General features: G+C 53.6%; 2 protein-coding genes across 4 annotated transcripts; one reads left to right on the top strand and one right to left on the bottom strand.

The window, feature by feature from the left end:
• Positions 1 to 407: 407 nt before the first annotated feature.
• Iffo1 (intermediate filament family orphan 1) lies at positions 408 to 16,667 on the top strand. 3 transcript variants are annotated; one of them, XM_034511497.2, is made up of 10 exons: positions 408 to 1,226; positions 4,796 to 4,856; positions 4,948 to 5,043; positions 6,074 to 6,214; positions 6,483 to 6,491; positions 7,264 to 7,445; positions 7,580 to 7,700; positions 7,946 to 8,041; positions 14,074 to 14,204; positions 15,368 to 16,198. In XM_034511497.2, exons 1-10 carry the CDS (start codon positions 454 to 456, stop codon positions 15,471 to 15,473), a joined length of 1,716 nt encoding a protein of 571 aa, XP_034367388.1. In that variant the 5' UTR covers positions 408 to 453; the 3' UTR covers positions 15,474 to 16,198. The 3 variants fall into 3 exon arrangements, with proteins under 3 accessions (XP_034367388.1, XP_034367395.1, XP_034367394.1); XM_034511504.2 differs by lacking the exon at positions 6,483 to 6,491 and having other exon boundaries at positions 410 to 1,226; positions 7,288 to 7,445; positions 7,949 to 8,041; positions 15,368 to 16,667; XM_034511503.2 differs by lacking the exon at positions 6,483 to 6,491 and having other exon boundaries at positions 410 to 1,226; positions 7,288 to 7,445; positions 15,368 to 16,204.
• Positions 16,668 to 16,728: 61 nt separating this feature from the next.
• Positions 16,729 to 20,551, bottom strand: Gapdh (glyceraldehyde-3-phosphate dehydrogenase). Its single transcript, XM_076940585.1, has 8 exons — positions 20,473 to 20,551; positions 20,192 to 20,232; positions 18,171 to 18,383; positions 18,001 to 18,091; positions 17,716 to 17,913; positions 17,349 to 17,579; positions 17,079 to 17,260; positions 16,729 to 16,973 (listed from the first exon to the last, which is right to left on the bottom strand). The coding sequence occupies exons 2-8, from the start codon at positions 20,212 to 20,214 to the stop codon at positions 16,904 to 16,906; spliced, it is 1,008 nt and encodes a 335-aa protein (XP_076796700.1). The 5' UTR covers positions 20,215 to 20,232; positions 20,473 to 20,551; the 3' UTR covers positions 16,729 to 16,903.
• Between the last annotated feature and the right edge of the window lie 2,058 nt (positions 20,552 to 22,609).

Raw genomic sequence — 22,609 nt, forward strand, 5'->3', positions numbered from 1 at the left:
GAAAGTGGGCCTGGGAGTCTCTGAAGAGAAACAGCTGTGCACTATTCAAATGACAGGTGAAATGTCTGCTTCCATTTCTTAGTCTCCAAGGAAAAAGCCATAGAATCCGATCTAGGGTACCGGGGAGAAGAGGACAGTAAGGAAGACTGCCTCTCAAGTACCAGAGGTCCTGGGCCTTATGCCCAACATCTTAGGCGGTGGCTCCCTGGGAAGGGCTGGTCTGGCTCCTCCCGTTGTTGACTCCACTCACTTTCCTGAGCCTTAGACCCCGGAAAGGTTCAGAGCCAATCCTCTAATGAAGGCCTGTCATTGGCTTCCTCTGTTCCCGCCCTCATGACCTTTGCCCTCCTGTTGAGCCATCTGATTGGACACTCGTATTCCACAAGCATTTCATTGGCTCTTCTCCTCACCCTCTGCTGCACTGGTCTCCCTCTCCCGGCAGAAGGCGCAGCCATGAATCCGTTATTTGGTCCCAACCTCTTCCTCCTACCGCAGGAGCAGCAGGGCTTGGCCGGGCCGCTGGGGGACCATCTGGGAGGTGACCACTTTGCCGGTGGAGGGGACTTAGCCTCGGCTCCGCTTGCCTCGGCCGGTCCCTCTGCCTATTCGCCTCCCGGGCCTGGTCCGGCGCCCCCCGCAGCCATGGCTCTCCGCAACGACCTGGGCTCCAACATCAACGTACTCAAGACCCTGAACCTCCGGTTTCGCTGCTTCCTAGCCAAGGTGCACGAGCTAGAGCGCCGAAATCGGCTGCTGGAGAAACAGCTGCAGCAGGCTCTAGAGGAGGGTAAGCAGGGCAGGCGGGGCCTGGCCCGCCGTGACCAGGCGGTACAGACCGGCTTCATCAGCCCGATCCGGCCCCTGGGGCTGCCCCTGAGCTCCCGGCCGGCCGCCGTGTGCCCCCCATCAGCGCGGGTGCTGGGCTCCCCCGCCCGCTCGCCAGCCGGACCCCTAGCATCCTCTGCGGCCTGCCACTCATCATCCTCCACCTCTACATCCACTGCCTATTCCTCGTCGACCCGCTTCATGCCCGGCACCATCTGGTCCTTCTCACAAGCCCGCCGACTTGGACCGGGACTGGAACCCACGCTGGTGCAAGGGCCTGGCCTGTCGTGGGTACACCCTGACGGGGTGGGCGTCCAGATCGACACCATCACCCCGGAGATCCGTGCACTGTACAACGTGCTGGCCAAAGTGAAGCGGGAGCGGGACGAATACAAGCGAAGGTAGGGACAGGGTTCAAGACATGCCACACACAGACAAGGCAGGGCAGGGAGTTTGTGAGGCTTCCCAGAACGGAGAAGTGGGGGTGGGGGTGGGGCCAAGAATCATGTTAACCAGAGTTGAATTTCCTGCTGTGATGAAAGTAAGGATTTGGATGCAGGGGCCCCAGAATCCACAGACAGTTCTCAAGTCAGACTTGTGGCTAGAAGCATTCTAGAACACTGGGAATTGACACTTTTCTTCTGGCATGACTCCCTGTCTTATGCAGGCCGAAGTGTTTGCATGACTCTGCTAACTGTGGGGTGTTGTGTGGTCTGAAAGGGAGACATCGGAGAGAGCTCTGCATCTGTGGGTCTTGATTGTGGGGCCAGGTTCAGACCTTGGGGCAATTTCAGGACATAAACTCCACACATGGGGTGAAGGATGCAGCTTTAATTTTGGAGGTAAATTAAGTGAAATTGGAAGGAGGTAGTGAGGGAGTGACAGCGCCTGCCCAGGGTTTCCCCAAGGCATGCCCCCAGACACCAGGTCTCACCCTGGTTCCATAGGAGAGGCTCAAGGGCTCCAGAAGCTAAAGACATTGCTTAAAACACACAGGAAAAGAGAGGAGTACGGGGCCTCCTAGGACAAGAACAGGGGACGGCTGTCACAGGGCTCGTGGGGGAGCTCTATCAGAAGAATCACAAACAAGACCAAGTTAAATAAAAATGGCAACATTGGCACGCCCTTACAGAGATACAGAATAGAGTATCTTGGGACCATCCCAGTGTGTTCTGAGGATAAAGGTTTGGCTTTCTGAGAGGAGCCCTGCCCCCCAGCAGGTTAACACATGAGTTAAGAGGAAGGGGTGTCACATTGGAGTGCTGGCTGTATACCAGGAGGACTCACTGGATGGCTGGTAACCAGGCAACAGGACAGGACCACAGGCAGAGCGAGTTTTCTGAAGGCTGACCAGGCCCTTGTTGAGGAGGAAGTAGGTGGCAGTCAGAGGGAAGCCCAGGCTTGGGGGCTCCAGTGTCTTATCTAATGTGACCCTTTGGGGGATAGCCTGGTCTGTGTGTGCAGGCCAGGGTGGCAGGGATCGCCATCTGGTTAGCTGTGTGTGAGGACCATCTGGAGGCCCTGGAGACCCATTGCTGGGTCTGGGTGACCTTCAGGGACTGGTAATCTGTTAGTATCTCCCAGGTCACGTGCATCAGCAGGCTTCCTGAAGTTCAGTCCTCACCCTGGCTTCCATTACTGTGGCCCATGTCTTTGGGGTTTTAGTTATCCCAGCATCTAGGCATCACCCAGAACCTGCCTGCACCTGCCTCCACCCCAAAAGGGCTTAGCAGTCAACACTGGCCGTTCTGGAGGTCTGCCATGGTCCTAGGAACAGCTGCTCCTCGCTGGGGCATCTTTTAAAACAGAGAGCATTTGTCCTTGGTGCAGCTGTCTTGGGCAGCAAAGAGTTAGTTCTTGGGGTCTGATTACCTCATCCCTGCAGCTCACTGCCCTGCAGAGGGCCCGGGGCTAGAATTGCATGGCATGTGACACTCGCCCTTCCATCCCAGAGCCCCTGCCTTCTAGGCTCATCATAGCAACACTGTTCCCCCACATTGTTAGCCTGGACGGTGGAGAAATTGAGTACTAAGCTGGGCAGGTTCGAAGCCCGCCACCCCCAGCTCCTGTTTTCCGATCCTTTGCCTGTGTGACCTTTTTTGGGAGGCTCAGTTTTTCCAATATAAGAATGGTCCTTGATTTTTCCCTTCAACTCAAAGATAGGATTAATTTGCAGGAGAGTCCTTTGGTAAATGTAGTATGTACAAAAATTGCCCAGATTCTACCCGAATTATAAGAACCTCACCAAAAAAAAAAAAAAAAAAAGAAAAAGAAAAGAAAGAAAGCAAGCAAGCAAGCTGAGATTTGGATGCAGGCCACACTGTACCTGTCAGTGTGCCTGGCTGGAGAACACCATGAGCGTCTAGATAATTCTGTTTCAGATTTCTTACCCTGTGTGATCCATCTCATCATTAATCATCATCTTGCCTTAAGCTTGCTCGTGTTTCACTGGGATTTATTGAGTTCATTATCAGATAGGGCTTCTGGCCCTCCCTGATGCATCTTGGCCAGGGTCATAACCTCTTGTCGATCCTGTGGGCTCTTATTCTAGAGACTCACAGGCTCTAGGCACACAGGATGGATGCCACCACATCCCATACTTGTAGAGGAAGAGACCAAGGCCCAGCAGAGATGAAGGTCTCGTGTAAGAAAGCATGTGACACGAGGCTATCAGACTCTGTCACTGCCAGAGCAGGAGAAGCAGACATGGGGGAGTACAGGACTGGCGGGGAAGGGGATAAGAGGGTGAGGGGGGTCCAGAGATGAGCTGCATGGTCAGCTGCAGCGGGTTGGCTAGGCTGGCTGCCTCTCCCCTGGCTGACTGCAGTTATTATTAGGAACACTGCAGTGCGGCTGTAGTTGCAGGACACAGGAGAGCAAAGAGTCATGGAACCTGAGAGGGCGAGGGAGGGGCAGGAGCGAGGAGGGAAGGGGCCCAAGAGCATCGTCCCCTGCTGCCTCCCCTCCTCTCCTCTCCTCTCCTCTCCACGGATCTCATTCTGAGCTGTCTCCTTCAGCTCCCTTGGCCTCCCTTCTGAGCCCAGAAGAAGCCTATGCAGAATGCAGGTGGAAGTGATGAGCTCATGCACACAGGCACTGCCTCTGGTTCTGAACCTACAGGGGCCAAGCAGCACCCCCAGCTTCCATCTCCATGACAGGATGGAATGGACTCCTAGCCCTGGCTAGCGCCCCCTAGGCCCTGCTCCATGGCAAGTGCCTTCCAACCTCCTGGCAATGTTGAGTTTGAGCTCTGGGCTGAGATATGCTATACTACTTAGCCGTGTTTCCTCATCCACTCTGTCCCCTTTCCCTTGGGAGCGATTACTCAGCAATATTTAGCTTCCCGTGCCCACTTCTTTCACGCTGCTGGGGGTGGGGGGGACACCACGCCAGCCCTGTGACCTTCTAGCTCACTTCAAGGGGCTGGGTGGGGAAGGATTTTGTCCCCAACAAGGCTGCTGAGCAGCTCTTGATCCAGCCTGTGTCCTGCAGATGCTTTCACAGGAGGCAGGGCAGCAGCCTAACAAGCTCTGTTCTGTGCGGGCAGGAGCGGGAGACCGGATCTGTGCCACTGAAGGTGGGAGACTGGGTTGTAGGGGGGACCTGGTGGATTGGTGTGGGCAGGAGGTGGGGGATGGGACCAGCCAGACAGCTGGCAGAACTGAGCCCCTGTGGGAATGGGTACTGCAGAGGGCTAAAGTGGTAGCAGTTGTCTTTGAATATAGTTCTTGGTACATGGTCCGGAGGTTCTGGGCAGGCAGTTGGTGAGCCCTTGCCGGGAAGTATGGAGCCGCTCGACAGCTGCAGCTGCCCACTGGCCGGCTGCCCGTAAATTCTTGTCGCAACAAATTCCCATCTCGGGAACCAGACCTGGGGTCGTCTGAAGCCTGGGCTTGAGAGGGAGGGATAGGAGCTGTCATGGCAGGAGGGACTCTAGGCTATGTTCTCTCCCCTTCCCGATGTCTGTCAGGTGGGAAGAGGAGTACACAGTTCGGATACAGCTACAAGAGCGAGTCACTGAGCTCCAGGAGGTGAGGGTAGCCACCCACTGCCCCTGCTTCCCTGTCCCTCCCATGCCTTTTCCCACAACGGACATCATGCCCCATTTCCTCCTGGCTGTAGGAGGCCCAAGAGGCCGATGCCTGCCAAGAAGAGCTGGCCATGAAGGTGGAGCAGCTCAAAGCCGAGCTGGTGGTCTTCAAGGGGCTCATGAGTAATGTGAGTTCAGCCTTCCTTCCCCTTCCTCTCAGGGATCCCCGGGTGCTCGGCCGCTCCTGGCCCTTCAGTGTGCCCGTGTGCTGCCCTCCCTGCCCCTTCCCATCCTCCTGGGGCTTTGCTCTTTCAGTAGACAAGTTCTCGCCCTGTTGCAGAGGAGGCGGCTCAGCCTCCCCATTGAAGCCATTAGTGAAAGCAGGGTGCTGAGCGCTCTGGCAGGCTCACACTATCCCTGCCCTCGGGAGGCGGAGCCCGAGTGATCAGAAAGATGAGGGGTTCAAGTCCAGCACCAATTATGTTTTGAAACTAAAATGGGAGTTACACAGCCCTGGAGCCAGCTGCCTAGGCTCCTGTGTGAATCCTGCTGCTTGCTAGCTGTGTGGCCTTAAACCTCTTCCTTCCCCACCGAACCTTCTCTTTGCCTCATCTGTGAAATGCAGGAAGGAGGGAAGGACATCTCAGGATTGCCTTGAAGCAGATAATGCCCCTAGCTGATGTGTACTGCTAGACAGTGAAACAGTGCCATTTGCTATCCCATCGTCCGTCTCTCCCCTCTCCTCCCCTCCCTCAGTTTTTCAAAGCAGAGTTACTCTGTATAACAGCCCTGGCTGTCTTGAGCTTCATCTGTAGGCCAGGCTGGTTTTGAACTCTTAGAGCTCCCCCGCCTCTGCCGCCCGAGTGCTGGGATTAAGGGCATGGACCACCACTGCCTGGCTGTCATTCCCAGTGGTCTCTTTGACCTCTGAGGACTTATATTTCAGGAGGATAAAGAACTGTTGTTGGTTCAAGGGAGGCCCTGCTCATCCCAGCCTAGGCCAAGCCCTCCCACATGGCTGGGTGGTAGTCCCAGCCACCCAGTGGACGTGTCCAGTGTGGTCGGATGGGCCCCTGAGAAAAGGGATGCAGCAGGTCGGGGGCTTTGTGGATGAGGTGACAGTGGTATGCTCTGAAGGATGAGGATTTTGCTGTGGTTTTATCCATCCTAGCTGGGGTACTGGGTGTCTCCTCACTGTTGCTGGTGTTCCTGGTACAGAATCTGACAGAGCTGGACACCAAGATCCAGGAAAAGGCCATGAAGGTGGACATGGACATTTGCCGCCGCATCGACATCACAGCCAAGCTCTGCGACCTGGCCCAGCAGCGCAACTGCGAGGACGTGATCCAGATGTTTCAGGTGAGAGGCCCACTGCCCGCCCTCTCAGGGGCTGGGCGAGGTGGAGAAGCTCCTGTCATGGCTGGCCTGGGTCTCAGGTCCTGCTCCCCTTCACCCTGGGACACTTCTTGTCCCCTGGGGCCCTTGGTGGGACTAGGCTGGGAGGCAAGGAACAGCCTCAGGAGAGAGGTTTTGGAAGCCATCTCTAACTCCGTCTCCCCCTTCTCCCCTCCTCTGTCTGCTTCTCTTCTCTCTGTTCCTCTCATCTTTTCTTTTGCCTTCTCCATAGAAGAAGCTGGTTAGTGTGCCCTCACGCAGGCTTATTGTCCCAGCCCCTGTCTCTAAGCCACCCCGCCCTCAGTTTTGAACTATTGGGCCCTTCCAAAGAGATGCCTTCTTCGTTTCTGTTTTCCTTGCTGCTCCGTTTTTAGTCTCTTCCTTCTCCTTCTCCCAGCGGCCTTCCAGATCTGGATGTGATTCAAGCTCTCCCATAGTAAACACGAGCCTCTCGTCTTCCTCGCAGCTAGAACTGGGTTCAGTTGAGTCCTCTAGCAAGAAAGACTTCAAAACCAAACCCAGTTCCTCCCTAGTCAATAAACACAACTTTTTGCTTTTTCCAAAGATTTATTTTATGTCTATGGATATTTTGACTCCATAATGTCTGCGCACCACATGAGTGCCTTCTGCCCAGGGAGACCAGAAGAGGGCATTGGATTCCCTTGGAACTTGAGCTATGGAGGGCACTGAGCCGCCAAGTGGCTGCTGGGAATTGAACCAGGGTCCTCTGGAAGGGCATCCAGTGCCCTTAACTGCTGAGCCACCTCTCTGGCCCTCATTAAACACATCATACTGTGGTCATCACAAGCCATTTCTCTCCTTACACTGCTCTACTTCCGTTTCTCTTCTTCCGTTCTTCGCCCGCAGCCCTGCCCTACCTGTGTGTGTCTGCCTGTTTCTGTTCCTGTCATGTAACTGTGTCTCTTCTGTCTGCCCTCCTTCCTGCTGGCCCCACCTCACCCCGCGGCCTCCCTGCCCACCCTCTCCTCATGCACCCGGCCTCGCCTCTGTAGTCTCTACACTTGTCTCCCATTAAGGTCCCGTCCATGGGGGGGCGGAAGCGGGAGCGCAAGGCTGCTGTGGAGGAGGACGCCTCCCTGTCGGAGAGCGATGGGCCCCGCCAGCCTGAGGGTGCCGAGGAGGAGAGCACAGCCCTCAGCATCAACGAGGAGATGCAGCGCATGCTCAGCCAGCTGTGAGTCAGTCCTGCAGGGCCGTCCCACTGCCCGCGCCAGATGCGCCCCAGTCCCCCGAGGCCGGAGCTCCCGTAGTGCCCTATGCCTATTCAGAGGCCCCAGCGCCCTTGACGCACAGGTTCCCTGTCTCTAGGAGGGAGTATGATTTTGAGGACGACTGTGACAGCCTGACTTGGGAGGAGACTGAGGAGACCTTGCTACTTTGGGAGGATTTCTCAGGCTATGCCATGGCAGCCGCAGAGGCCCAGGGAGAGGTAACCTCCCCTCCTGGCCTCAGACCCCCCCAGGCTCTGCCTCTGTGTCTTCCACACACCGCGCCCCTCCCATGCTCTGTCCCCAGTGTGGCTTTCCTCCATCCTGGCTTCTCCCCATTCCTGTTAGCCAACCTTCTCCATTCTGTATCCTCTAACCAGTCTTTCTCTCTCTCCCTGCTTTGGCCTATGGAATGCCCCTCGCCTGTCCATCCCTGGTTGGCTGTCCCTTGGTTCCCTTTCCCCAGCAGCAGGAGGACAGCTTGGAGAAGGTGATCAAAGATACTGAGTCCCTGTTCAAAACCCGGGAGAAGGAGTACCAGGAGACCATTGACCAGATAGAGGTAAGGGTGTCGGCCTGGGCTCATGAGCCACTCTGTAGGTGTGGTGCTGGCCAGGACCAGGGCTGCCATCTGTTGACAGGAGGAGAGACCTCCTCACTTGTGGTGGCTGTAGCAGACCCTTGAGCCCTCAGAATCTGGAGGCAGATAGATGTGGCTCCAAATCCTGCCTCTGTCACCACATGGAACAAATCTTTTGCTGTCCTTCCTTCCTTTCTATTTGTTTTACACGTATGTATGTATGTGTATGTGCGTGTATGTATGTGCATGTATGTATATGTGTGTATGTATATATGTATGTATGTGTGTGTATGTATGTATGTGTACGTATGTATGCGTGTGTATGTATATATGTGTGTGTATGTATGTATGTGTGTGTATGTGTGTATGTATATATGTGCGTGTATGTATGTATGTATGTGTGTGTGTATGTATCTATGTGTATATGTATGTGTGTATGTGTATTGAGTGGCAGGGGGCATGTGCATTTCATGATATGTGTGTGGAGGTCAGAGAACAACGTGTGGGAGGAAGTTCTCCCCTTTTACCATGCGGGTGACAACAATCAAGTTTAGGTCTGCGGACTTGGTGGCTTATGCCATCACCCGCTGAATCATCTCCCACCAGACTTTCTTTTTCTTGTCTGTCCCCCTCTCCCTTCCTCCTTCTATCTCTTTTTCTCGCTTTTTCTCTTTTCCTTCCTTCCTTCCTTCCTTCCTTCCTTCCTCCCTCCCTCCCTCCCTTCTTCCCTCCCCCTTCTCTTCTCTCCTCTCCCTCTCTCTCTCTCTCTCTCTCTCTCTCTCTCTCTCTCTCTCTCTCTCTCTCTCTCTTTCTCCCCCTGAGACAGGGCTTCTTTGTAGCCATGGCTGTCTTGGAACTTAGTCTGTAGAACTTACTCTGCCTCTACTGGGATTAAAAGTGGGCATCACCCCTCCAGGTTCTCTTGTTCTTTCTGAGTGCCCTCCCCTCATCCCCTGCTTCTCTCTTTCTTTGCAAGATCTTGTTGTGTAGTCTAGGTTGGCCTCGAACTCCTGGTGCTTCTGCCCCCCCCCCCCCAATGTGGTAAGATTATGGGCATGAGTTTTAGCATCGAGCAGCTTCTTGTCCTTCCGTGTGTGTGTGCGTGTGCGTGTGCGTGTGCGTGTGTGTGTGTGTGTACAGATGTACACATATGTATGTGGAGGCCAGAAGACAAACCTGAATAGTGTTCTTTAGGTGTGGTTAAGGTTGTTTTTTTTTTTGTTGTTTTAAGATTTTATTCATTTATTTTATATACAAGTGCACTGTAGCTGTCTTCAGACACACCAGAAGAGGGCATCGGATCCCATTACAGATCGTTATGAGCCACCATGTGGTTGCTGGGAATCGAACTCAGGACCTCTGGAAGAGTGGTCTGTGCTCTTAGCCTCTGAGCCATCTCTCCATCCCCCACCCCTCCCCCCTTTTTAAAATTGAGACAGGGTCTTTCACTGGTCTGAAACTTGATGAGTAGGCTAGGCTGGCCAGGGAGCCCTAGGTATTCGTCTATCTGTACATCCTTAGCTTTGGGATTACAAGTGTGTTCTACTATGGCTAGTTTCTTCTTCTTTTTTAAAGATTTATTTATTTATTTAATGTATGAGTACTCTATCTGTATGTACACCTACATGCCAGAAGAGGGCATCAGATCCTAGCAGAGATGGTTGTGAACCACCATGTCGTTGCTATAGTTGCTGGGAATTGAACTCAAGACCTCTGGAAGAGCAAACAATGATCTTAGTCGCCGAGCCATCCCTTCAGTCCTAGCTTCTTTTTTATATGGGTTCTAAGATCAAACTCAGGTCTTCATGCTGTGCCGTAAGCCTCCCACTGAGTGAGATATTTCTCAGCTAGCTCCTTCATTCCTTTTATTTTTTTAAAAAAAAGATTTATTTATTTTATATATGTGAGTACACTGTAGCTGTCTTCAGACACCCATAAGAGGGCATCCAGTCCCATTACAGATGGTTGTGAGCCACCATGTGGTTGTTGGGAATTGAACTCAGGACCTCTGGAAGAGCAGTCAGTACTTTTAACTGCTGAGCCATCTCTCCAGCCCCCTTTTTTATTCTTTTGATATAGGCTCTCTCACACATGTGGGCACACATTCGTTCTGCCTGCCCCCTTCACCCCCAGAAATGGCCATCAGATTCCTGGGAGCTGGAGCTCACAGGTGGCTGTGAACCTGAAGTGGGTTCTGGAAAATAAACTCAGGTCCTCCAACAAGATCAGGGAGTGCTCTTAACTACTGAACCATCTAAGCCCCCATCTAGACAGGGTCTTTCTGTGTAGCCAGCCAAACTTGAGGCAATCCTTCTGCCTCAGCTTGCAAGGGTTAGAGATGGTTTCTACCGTGCTAAGGGTGGACCTGTCTCTTTGTCCAACAGAGATAGATGTTAGTAATCTCTCCCGGCAGCCAGGCAGGGTTATTAAGATGATCAGATAGAGAGACACGTGGCTCTTAGGACAGGATCTGACAGGTTGACGTGCCATAGTGTGCACATTTATTACTGGGATCACCCAAAGTGCCGTAGCACTCAGAGGGACTTCTGTCTCCTTGGCTCAGCCTTGGAGCTCCTGGAGGAGTCTCCCTCATGCGGTTTTTGAGCCTTGGGGCATCGAGTATGAATGGTGGTGGAGCTGGGGTTCAGACTGTCCTGCCAGACTGCAGGCAGCTTTGTCAGACTGCAGGAAGGAGGTCACCATCAGAGCACGGTGTCAGGGCTGTGTAAGGTAGCTGCATCTTAGACAGTGATATGGGAATGAGGCAGACTTTTGCCCTGGGCTCCCTGCCAGCCCTGTGGTGTATTCCCACACCTGCGGGGCTCAGTCTGTCTGCATTTTCAGAGGGAACTTTGGAAGTAACTTTCCTGTGTCTGCAGTGTTCCAGCACGTCAGAGGGCTGCGCTGCTCTGAGCAAAACCATAGCTTTTGTTTTTCCAGCCAGTGTTCTGCCACCAGCTAAGCTTTGCCTGGAGACAAGTGATTCCCCATCTCTTCCTGTCCCCTCCTCTTTCTGCTCCTTCCTCTTCCCCGCCCTCCCTCACCAGGTTGTGCCCTGGGTTTTGCCAGATGTTAGATTTAAGGCTTGGTCTTTTTTTCCTACTCTCAGCCAGGTAGGAGTCTTAGCGCAGTGATCAGGGGCTGCCGCCCTTCTGTGGTCACCACATAGACCACAAATGACTAGTTGCAAACATGACCTGGTGAGGCCGAGAAGAGCGCCCTGGGCTGGAACTGTGCTCCCTTGGTGCAATGCTTGCCCACCTTCATGCATGAAGCCCTAGGTTTGAGCCCAGTACCTCATGGAAGGAGGTGTGGTAGCAACACCTTTAGTCCCAGTACTGGGAAGACAGGCAGGATAGCCTGGTCTACAGAGCTACTTCCAGGACAGCCAGGGCTGTACAGAGAAACCCTGTTTCAAACCTCTACTCCCCCCAAAACTGGAAACGTGTTTGAGGCTGTTCCTGCATTGTGTGACGTGACTTCTGTCCTCTCCTGGGAGAATGGTTGAGGTTCAAGGCAGAGGAAGCCCGCTTGGTAGCTTTGGTGGCACGGCAAGGTAGCTCCTGGGGTCTACTTGGGGCATCTGTAGGACCTTTGTCTTTGTGACCCTTGATCTCAGGGTTGTTGAGATAGAGGGTGACTAGCCCCCACCCCCCACCCCCATTATTGAATGGTGAAGCTGAGTGGTGGGTGGAGTTTTATTCCTTGGCCACGCCCCTTCATCTCTCTCATTTACCTCTGCCCCTGCCTCTCCAGCTCTGGTCTCCCACACTGAGTGTGAAATTTGGGGGATGACTTGTTGAAGGCATCTTCTAGAATGTGCATTTTCCCCTTCAAAAGTGTAAATCAGGATGACATACAACACTCAGAGAAATGGCTGCTAGTACTGCCTTATGCTTTGAGAGACTGTACTGGGGGTGAGGGTGGGGAGTATGTTTGTATTTGTGGGTGGCAGCTGATCTCTGACCTGGAATGTTGTGTATATTTCTCTCTCTCTCTCTCTCTCTCTCTCTCTGTGTGTGTGTGTGTGTGTGTGTGTGTGTGTGTAGGTGGCAGCTGATCTCTGATCTGGAATGTTGTGTATATTTCTCTCTCTCTCTCTCTCTCTCTCTCTCTCTCTCTCTCTCTCTCTCTCTCTGTGTGTGTGTGTGTGTGTGTGTGTGTGTAGGTGGCAGCTGACCTCTGATCTTCAGTGTCATATTTTTCTCACAAATGGTACAGTCTGCTGTGGGAACAAGCACGCCTTTCAAGCCATCTCCTCTGTGGCTTACCACCCAGCTGTCCAGCAGATGACCCAGATGCCAGTGTCCTGGCTGTCCCCGTTGTCTGCTCCTGTGGCTCACTGCCTTCTTTCTGCCCATTCCCACCCTGTCCAGGTCACATTTGTTGCGGGTGGCTTCCTAGGGCCTATCCACATGCTTCCAGGCCACTTGTCTGCCTTGTCTTTGCCCTCAGGCAGCCAAGCAAATCACCTCATGGCAGTCTGATTCTCCCCATCTGGCCCCTGGTCTTTGTATCACAAACAAAGAGAGGCTGCAGATTGTCTCTGGCCTAGATACTTTTCCTCAGCCTACTGGTTTTTTTTTGTTGTTGTTTGTTTTGTTTTGTTTTGTTTTTTTTGGTTTTTTTTTTGCTGCCTTCAAACCTGGCTGCAGAGTCAGCTCTAGGAGGGAGACTTGATACACAGACCCCCCACCCCCATTTCTTTTGTGGGGGATGTACCCTGTAATCACTCAGGAGGGAGGGCTCTCATGTGGGGGAACTGGTTCTAGGTGAGAAGATGAAGTGGAACAAGTCCTAAAGACAGAAGCCAGGTTCCCTCCACTGCAGTGAGGCTCTGGACTGTTTCATGGTGAATTAGCTTCGGCTGAGGGAGGGTTCAGTGGCAAAGACGGACAGGTGAGCAGGGCCCTACCTGCCCTGTCTGCAGTGGGGTCCAGCCTTCCTAACGCTGCGACCCTTTCATGCTGTGCTGACCCCCAACCATAGAATTATCTCATTGCTACTTCATAACTGTAATTTTGCTACTGTTATGAATTGTAATGTAAATATTGATATGCAGAGTATCTGATATTCAACCCCTAAAGGGGTTGAGACCACAGGTTGAGAATGGCTGTCTTAAAGGAACTGAGTTCCAAGTTAGTGAAGAAGGCCAGTGTAGCACACAGAACCAGGGGGAGCTGAGCCAGGGAAACCCAAGATGGAACATGGCATCCCATAGACCCTGCTTCTCCTCGAGGGAGTCACGAAGTCCTGCCTCTGACACACACACACACACACACACACACACACACACACACCGTTACTTCCCACTGTGTTCTTTTGGGAGTCCTGGGACTTGAAGCCAGGACCCATGCTGGGCAAGATGTCTTCACAGAACTGCATCTGCAGACATTGAAGACAGTCTCTCATGTAGTTCAAACTGGCCTCAAACTTGCTATAGAACAGGCTTACCTGCAACTTCTGATTCTCCTGCCTCCACTGAGTGCTGGGATTACAGATGTATGTTACCAGGTCCAGTTTATATGGTGCTGGGGATCAAACTTATGTTTTTGCTGCAGGCTGGGCAAACCATCTACCAGCCGAGCTATATTCTGAGCTTCTCTGCACCTGTAAATACTTTCTTAAAAATTAAATTATTATTATTATTATTAGAGTGTGTTTGTGTCTGTCCACATGCCATAGTGCATGTGTGAAGGTCAGAAATGAACTTGGAGTTGGTCAGAGAACTCAGGTATCTGACTCATTCTTGGGCGGCAGTAGCAATGGATGCCCAGGAAAGGGCTGAGTGGGGAGCCCTGTCCTGAGCCCTTGCCTAGGCAGAGTGAGGGCCTGAAGTTAGATTGCCAGTTGCTGTCACCCTTCCCTGACTTCCACATCCTAGGGGAAACAGGCAATTGTAGCTTACTTGTCTTCTGAGCTGCTTGGCCCCCAGGGGTCCAGCTGGGGCTCTAACCCTGCGTTCCCTGGGCTTGCTAACCTCGGTCATCCTCCCTGACCTCACCTCACTGCAGCTGGAACTGGCCACAGCCAAGAACGACATGAACCGACACCTGCACGAGTACATGGAGATGTGCAGCATGAAGCGGGGCCTGGACGTGCAGATGGAGACCTGCCGCCGGCTCATCACACAGTCCGGAGACCGGTAAGGGCCTGCCCGGGATGGGCCTGCCTGCAATGGGCCGTGTCTCTCTCCTAGGGAAGAAGGCTGGAACCCAACCAATGGCCTGTGGGCAGTGACCAGGTCACATCTTATCTGTAGCTGTCCTAGATTGAAGCCTCTTCTGCCTGCCTTGGCCCAACTCTGAGAGTCTGAGAGCCTAAACCAGGCAAGGACCAAAGAGATACAGGGACAGGATTTTATCCAAGTCTAAATCACAATTTAAGTGTTTGACCTTGTGTAAGAGTAAATCTGGGGTTTTAGAATATAGCTCAGTGTGGGGCCCTACACACACACACACACACACACACACACACACACACACAGAGAGAGAGAGAGAGAGAGAGAGAGAGAGAGAGAGAGAGAGAGAGAGAGAGAGAGACTAATTTTTTTTTTAAAAGTTCACTGTAAACCAGACATAGTGGTATGTGTCTGCAATCTCAGTCTTGGAAGGCGGAGGCAGAAGGATTGTCCTGAGTTTTAGGCTATCCTGGGCTACAGCAGCAAAACTTTGTCCCAAACAAACCAAACAGCAAACACAACAAACAAGATCCAAGGAACAGTAAGTCAGGTGTGCTGGGTAGCAGACATCTGTTATTCAGATGCAGAGCAGCAACAGGCAGGTGGATTGCTGCAAGGACTAGGCCAGCCTCACCTCTGTATAGCGTTCCAGGCTGGGCAGGAATGCATACAGACCCTGTCTCAAAGAAAACAAAAAACCCAACCCAGTTCTCCAAATTACATTAAGCTGAGGATAGTGTGTGTGCTTACTGGGTTTGTGGCCCCACCCCAGCCACTTTGGAGGCAAGAGGATTGCTTGCACCCAGGCATTTGGGGTCAGCTGTGACAACATAGTGGAACAACCCCCACATTCCACACACACCAAATTACTGCTGCACAAGAAGCTAGGGCCCTACTGTGGCTCAGGGAGCCTCCTCTCCATGCTGTGACTTTAGACTTTTCTGATCTCTGAGCCTCTCGGAGCCACCAAGGTAAGAGTGGGGCTGCTCCCCATCGCTGAAAACGGAAGCCTTTCTTCCCTCCCCAGCCCTTGCCTGGCATCCCCCTGTACCTCAGAAGACAAGGCCACAGGAAAGCAATCAAGCCTTCCCACTTGCCCCAAGGTGACAGCTGGTGTTTTTTTCTAGAAAGTCTCCTGCTTTCACTGCGGTCCCGCTTAGCGACCCGCCGCCACCGCCAAGCGAGACTGAGGACTCCGATCGGGATGTCTCATCTGATAGCTCCATGAGATAGGAAGGAGCCAGTGCCTGGTGCCCCAGAGCTCACCGGGTGGGGTGGGGGTCTGCAAGACTGTCTTCTGTGCCACTGCAGGAAGCCAGGCCTAGACTGTCCTCCCCAGGGTTCTGGAGCTAGGCTCGGCCCCACCCTCCCTGTACAACTCCCATCACTGTACACTGGGGCACTCTTGCCTTCCTCACATGTGGCTATCTGCTACTTCTCCATCTTTGGAATGCTGCCAGAACACTTGTGAGCCTCCCCTTTCCATTTTGTAAGGAATGTGATTACGGGACCCGCCTGTATTCCTTGCGTATCTTGGATTTTGTACTGGTGCTAACTGGCATAGGCACGCGTGTGAAGCAGATTCATCATGTACCTTTGAATAGGGCCTTGCTCCCCAGTAAGCACACCTCAGAGGGTGTGGGGCACTGTGTCCACATGCTCACAGCTGCCCAGCTGCCTACTGCACAGTGAATGTTGAGGTTTGCCTGGGCCAGGTCGCTGCAGAGAGGTGAAGTTGCCACCACATATGGGTGTGGCCTGCCAGAGGTTCCTGGTGCTCAGGGCCTGTTTTCCAGTGATCAGCCGAGGGTATGTCTCCTTGGCTGTCACTGACAAAACCAAAAGGTTAAGATGTCCCTGACTGAGGGAGACAGGCTCTCCCAGGAGAGGCTATGCAGAGCCTACGTTTGAATGGAACCTTTAAAAAAAGAAAATGAAGGTGTGGAGTACTTTCAAGCACTTGAGTCACTGTGTAAAGTACTTTCTGACCGGCACCTTCCTTCACAGCAGTGAGCACTGGTTAGTCACTGCCCCAGAACCAAAGCACCTGCAAGTGCCACACCTGAAGATGAACAGGGTACAGCTCAGTGGTTTTAGGCTACAGTGTAGTCCCCTCCCTTCATGGATACAATTAGTTTTACTGTACTGGGCACCCTTCCAGTTTTACCTAATTTAATGTCTGGAGACTTTTGAGAGTTGGATACAATTAACCTTTGTCTGCAGATAAAGGACACAGATCTTTCTCAAGAGCAGCAAGCTCTGAAAGCCAGTCCAACCCTAGTGTCAAGCCCTACCCTTCATATTGCCAGGCACATCAGGTGTTCAGGACAGTGGCCTGGGCTGGCACTTGATTAGAATGTAGCCCTGGACTTCCGGCACCCAGCTGGATGGCAGAGCCAATAAATAAAGCTACAGGCACAAAAACTGGATGGAGCCGCCTTCTCTTCATACATCCTCCCTCCCATTGCATTAACACAAGGAGAGGTGGTGGGTGCAGCGAGCATTTATTGATGGTATTTCAGAGAGTAGGGAGGGCTCCCTAGGCCCCTCCTGTTGTTGTGGGGTCTGGGAAGGAGATGCTCAGTGTGGGGGACAGGGACTCCTCAGCAAGGGCCTCTCTCTTGCTCTCAGTGTCCTCGCTGGGGTGGGCGGTCCAGGGTTTCTTACTCCTTGGAGGCCATGTAGGCCATGAGGTCCACAACCCTGTTGCTGTAGCCGTATTCATTGTCATACCTAAAGTGAATTGGGACAATTGTTAGATTGGGCTTTTTATCTGAGCTATCTATGCACCAGACCTTCAGTTTACTCTTAAAAGCTAAGTTTGCCACCCCCACATACCAGGAAATAAGCTTTACAAAGTGGTCATTGAGAGCAATGCCAGCCCCAGCATCAAAGGTGGAAGAGTGGGAGTTGCTGTTGAAGTCACAGGAGACAACCTGGTCCTCAGTGTAGCCCAGGATGCCCTTCAGTGGGCCCTCAGATGCCTGCTTCACCACCTTCTTGATATCATCATACTTGGCCTGGTAAGGGCAAAATCAAGTTGACCATTCTTGCCCCAAGCCACCATCATACCAGAGACAAAAGAAACCCAGCTTTCCCCATACATACAGGTTTCTCCAGGCGGCATGTCAGATCCACAACGGACACATTGGGGGTAGGAACACGGAAGGCCATGCCAGTGAGCTTCCCATTCAGCTCTGGGATGACCTTGCCCACAGCCTTGGCAGCACCAGTGGATGCAGGGATGATGTTCTGGGCAGCCCCACGGCCATCACGCCACAGCTTTCCAGAGGGGCCATCCACAGTCTTCTGAGTGGCAGTGATGGCATGGACTGTGGTCTAGAAAACATGGAAGCAATAAGTGAGGTCTTGCAGGGCACCCCTTTACCCAAAAGGGACACCCGCAAAGAGGGGTCCACTCATGGCAGAGTAAGGCAGGAAGCACACGCAGCTCCCAGTTCCCATTCCTACGCACCATGAGCCCTTCCACGATGCCAAAGTTGTCATGGATGACCTTGGCCAGGGGGGCTAAGCAGTTGGTGGTGCAGGATGCATTGCTGACGATCTTGAGTGACTTGTCGTATTTCTCATGATTCACACCCATCACGAACATGGGGGCATCAGCAGAAGGGGCGGAGATGATGACCCTTTTGGCCCCACCCTTCAAGTGGGCCTGTGTAAGAAGTTGATTTCAGACTCAGCTCTTTTAGGTTGCACCAAAGCAAGGGTTTCCCTCACCTTCAGCTTTCCAGCCACTTACCCCGGCCTTCTCCATGGTGGTGAAGACACCAGTGGACTCCACGACGTACTCAGCACCAGCATCACCCCATTTGATGTTAGCGGGATCTCGCCTACAGGTGGGGAACAGCACAGAGTTAATGCCATCCTCCCCTATCTCCTTGAGATACCCTGTGCACTTTCCATACGTACTCCTGGAAGATGGTGATTGGCTGCCCATTGATGACAAGCTTCCCATTCTCAGCCTTGACTGTGCCGTTGAACTTGCCGTGGGTGGAGTCATACTGGAACATGTAGACCATGTAGTTGAGGTCAATGAAGGGGTCGTTGATGGCAACAATCTCCACTTTGCCACTTGCAGAGAGGAAGGCAGCCCTGGTAACCAGGCGCCCAATACGGCCAAATCTGAGAGGCAAGAAATAGGTGAGTTGGGATCAGAGAACTCATGAGTCTGTGGTCAGCCCTGGGCCAGCTCGTGTTCTTCAGAAAGCAGACTGTTATACCACGGTTGTGGAGAACCCACAGCAGCCTGCTGCTATGCACGTGTCACAAAGATACATGTCTTCACACAGATCCAGTACAGTATTAGAAATGTAAGCAGAAGGAAGTTCAGGTTCTGTTCAGAATTTCCTTTAATAAAGCTGGCTGAATGCTTGGTGCAGAACCCAAATACAGACTGTTCCCACCCTAGAAAGCCCAGAGATCTAATTTATATTCCTTGAGCAGCCCAGGGCTGGCAGGGCTTTTATAGCACGATTATAAAGTGGAGGTTCCTTAGGCTCAAAGCTTTGTCCAGCACCCCCAAGTCATTTTAAGTCTCTTTAAGTGGCAGTTTGCCCCAGTCTGGGCACAAGCTTGGCACATCACCCCCACACCCAAGCCCTGGGAAGCTTGTTCCAGCATGGCTGGACTTCAGGCTACACCCCCTGGACAGGAACCTGTGAACTTACTCATCAGCAAGCTCAAAGGGCAAGGCTAAAGGTCAGAGTGAGCAGGCCAGGGCCAGCCCACCTGCTTCCTCCCAGTCCCTCTTGCTAAGGGGAAAGACTGAGAAAACCCGTGGGCTTTCCAACCTCGATCCCGGGGCTCATTTGCAAAACACCTGTCTTTCCCGGCCAAAAATCAGAGCAGGAGCAACAGATGTGTGTAGGGGTGAGAGGGGTGGAGAGCCCAGCTCAGACCCCAGATACAGAAAGGTCAGACAGCTAAATTTAACCTCAGATCAGGGTGGAGTGGGGAGATCTGGTTTCTGGAGGATGGAGTGGGGAGAAGGGCAAGGTTCTGAGGCGCAGGGACACCCAATCCCTCTTAGTGACCTTTACATCCTGGCCTATAGGGCTCGGGTCAATGCTGGGCTGTGATGGAAGTGGAGGTTACGGAGGAAGGGACTGCTACCACCAGAGCCATTTTGTGGTGGAAATTTTCTTTTCAGAACCACCATGACTCAGCTCCCCACCCCACCCCCCGGCTCGGCACTACGCCACAGCTACCTCTGGGAGGTCAAGTGGACCTCTGTAAATCCACTTCCATTCTCAGAGAATAATCTAGAATATCTATTATGCCCGAGGAAGATATGGCTTGAGGGCTTTTAAGGCTAGTAAAATGAGACGGATTGTGAGGTAGAGCTCTCTAGAGCACGGAAGCCTTGCATCACCTGGCCTACAGGATAAAGGACACTCCACCCAGCTGAGAGGAATGGGAAGGTCACAAGCTAGCAAGGAGGAGGGCCGAAGGAAGATTTCCTAACGGCGGTTCATTCATTTCCTTCCCGTTTGCAACATGGCGGCGGCCAGTTACCCTAAGGGAAGAAGCCCTTGGGAGATGATGCGCAAAGGTATGCACCTCACATCCCCACGCCACCGACCCCGGGGAAGGGGGTGATGGGGGAGGGGCGCCCCTCCTGGCACGTGACTCCTCAGGGCGCGAAAGTAAAGAAAGAAGCCCCAGCCTGGGGATTACGGGATGGATCCTGAACGGGCGTGGGGTTGTTCTTATGACCGAAGACTCTGGGTCGCTCATCCCCCGAAAGGCGGAGTTACAAGAGGCGCAATAGCTGGGGGCCGCAAGTGCAAGCCTTCGCCAGGTCCGAGCGCTGACCTTGAGGTCTCCTTGGGTGCTTCGGCCACCCCATCCACCTCCCCACGCTACTGCAGAGCCCCTGGGTCAGCAAGACCTGTATGCGCAACGGAGCGGGGCCCCGCCCTGGAACTCACCCGTTCACACCGACCTTCACCATTTTGTCTACGGGACGAGGCTGCGATAGAAGAAAATGGGATTAGCGTGGCCCGAAGGACACCAGGCAGTCCCCTCCCCCCCACCCCGCCTCCATTCCCGCCGCGCGCCCCATCACGTCCTCCACCATCCCCCTGCAATGCAGAGCCTGGGCTCCGCTTGCAGACCTCACAACAGCGCCCCTAGACCCGTACAGCACCCATTCCCCTTTCCAGTTTCCCACTGTCCCCGGCCTCCTGCGGCCCACTCCGCGTTTTTTCACCTGGCACTGCACAAGAAGATGCGGCGATCTCCGGAACAGGGAGGAGCAGAGAGCACCAGGGAGGGCTGCAGTCCGTATTTATAGAAACCCGGATGGGGGGGAGGGGAGCTGATGACGCGCGCCCCGCCTCCAGCCCTGCTCATCCAGTCCCAGCTCAAGGGCGCAGAGGCCTGAGCTACGTGCACCCGTAAAGCCGCGAGTAGTTGGGCCTCTCTCATTTCCCCCTCCTCCCTCTCTTTGGACCCGCCTCGTTTTTGAAATGTGCACGCACCAAACGTGTGGGCTCCGAACTGAGAGGGGGAGGGGAGCTGAGACTGCCCCGCCGAGGAGGTGACCGGATGATGGTTCCCAGGATAGGACTGAGGGAATACAGACTATGGACTTAAGGACGAGGAGTCCTTGGAGTGTGCACCAAGGACATCCAGGACCCAGAGACCTGAAAGCTGCTTCCCGAATAAAATGGGAGAACCTTGAGAGCTGCAGGAACGGGGGAAAAGGAGCAGAAGTGTGGGTCTGCCCGCCGATGCATCATCGAACCTCTCCCCATTATGGAGAAGGCTGCGAAAAAGTTAAGGATCTTCTCCTCGTTGTTCTTCGGTAGTGACACAGCAGCGCCCCTCCAAAAAAAAAAAAAAAGAGAGAGAGAGAGAGAAGAGAGAGAGAGAGAGAGAGAGAGAGAGAGAGAGAGAGAGAGAGAGAGAGAGAGAGAGAAAGAAAATGCCGGGGGGAGGGGAAGGTGGAATATGGGGGAGCACTTTTCCTCTCACGGGGGCCCTTCACAGCCCCATTTCCCCCTTTCTCCGCGGCCTGGCTTGTGTACCGCGCTGTGAGGGCAAGGAGGTGGCTAGGGAAGACACTTGAAAAGGAGATTGCTACGCCATAGGTCAGGATGCCCTGCAGCCTTTAATCGAGACTTATAAACATTTTCCTGAGTTTACCTGCTGAACCTAAGCTGGGGCCCCGGGGTAAGGGCAGCATCCCTGTTTAGGGTTGGGTTGGAGGAGGCTCAGAGGCCTCCTGTAGTATCCCTCCTCGGAACCTGAGAATTGCACCGCCCAGGCTAGGAAACACTGCCCCTTTCACCCACTGCAGCCCCAGGGTGGAGAGTTGGGACGTGAGGGCGGAAGTCCCTCCCCATCTAGGGAGGTGCTGACTGGCCCTTGAGCCAGGAACTCTCCTTCCTTGGCTGCCCTCGTGGACGCAGGGTGAGATCAGAGAGGGGAGAACACAGAAGGGGGACTATTACCCCTGAGCCAGAAGAGGCAAGCCCCTAGCCTCTTCCCACAAGTGGAAGGGAGAGACGGGATTCTTCACTCTGAAGGGTGGGGAGGCTGGAAAGGGTGGAAGGGCTTGCCTTGAAGCACATCAGCAGGTGCGGGACAGGGGGACCCTGGGGCCTCTTTGCTAGACCAGTGCAACTTGAGACCACCCCCTGCTCTTCTAGCTGAAGAGCCTATTGCTATGTTTAGCTGGCCTGGTGATAACCTTTGCTTAAAAGGCAGGGAGCACGCCGGGCTGCACCCCAAATCTAGTCCTGGCTCCTTGCCCTCCTGGAATTGCTCTACCTCCTTGAGGCCCCAGAGCCAAGGCTGTGTTTAGACTGACAGCTGTGTGCCCAGACCCAGGCTTTCCATGAGCAGGGAGCCGGCCAAATGGACCGGATGGAAAGTGGCCCCAGAGCAGTGCTGGGGAGCAGAGGCGTCTCAGACTCAGGAGCCTCTAGCCACAGCATTAACCCTTTTCCTACCAAGGTCTCAAGAGCCCGTCGGTAGTCTAGCCCTAACTAGTGGGTTTCTGAGGGGCATCTTCCCTTTTGCCTCACGCCTGTCATCTGTCATTACTGTTCCCTCAGCAAGAGGTAGAGAGCATTTCAGCCGCACTGTGCTGTTGTCATGGCAGCAGAAACAGCAGTTCTGCCTCCTGCTCCAAGTGACTCAGCAGATTAAGGGCTTCGGGAAGGTGGGCAGCACACAGCACGGCTTGCAGCCGAGGACGCCTTAACATAGTGAAGGACTGACTCTTGGGAGACGGACCTGGTCGCCTACAGAACTCAATGGGGCCTACAGAACTCAATGGGCGGGGCTCATGATCTCTGCCGCTAGCCAGGCTGAGTCCTTTGCCAGTCTTCTGGGATGGG

This window comes from Arvicanthis niloticus, chromosome 9 (genome assembly GCF_011762505.2).
Source record: "Arvicanthis niloticus isolate mArvNil1 chromosome 9, mArvNil1.pat.X, whole genome shotgun sequence".
Lineage (NCBI taxonomy): Eukaryota > Metazoa > Chordata > Mammalia > Rodentia > Muridae > Arvicanthis > Arvicanthis niloticus.

Bases quoted from the DNA above. Each gene is read 5' to 3' on its own strand.
- Iffo1 (XM_034511497.2), top strand. From the start codon at position 454: ATGAATCCGTTATTTGGTCCCAACCTCTTCCTCCTACCGCAGGAGCAG. The intron at 7,446-7,579 runs GTGAGTCAGTCC...CCCTGTCTCTAG, and splicing joins CAGCGCATGCTCAGCCAGCT to GAGGGAGTATGATTTTGAGG. The intron at 14,205-15,367 runs GTAAGGGCCTGC...GTTTTTTTCTAG, and splicing joins ATCACACAGTCCGGAGACCG to AAAGTCTCCTGCTTTCACTG.
- Gapdh (XM_076940585.1), bottom strand. From the start codon at position 20,214: ATGGTGAAGGTCGGTGTGAACGG. The intron at 18,384-20,191 runs GTGAGTTCCAGG...CTTGCCTCTCAG, and splicing joins GTGAAGGTCGGTGTGAACGG to ATTTGGCCGTATTGGGCGCC. The intron at 18,092-18,170 runs GTACGTATGGAA...CCCCACCTGTAG, and splicing joins CCAATCACCATCTTCCAGGA to GCGAGATCCCGCTAACATCA.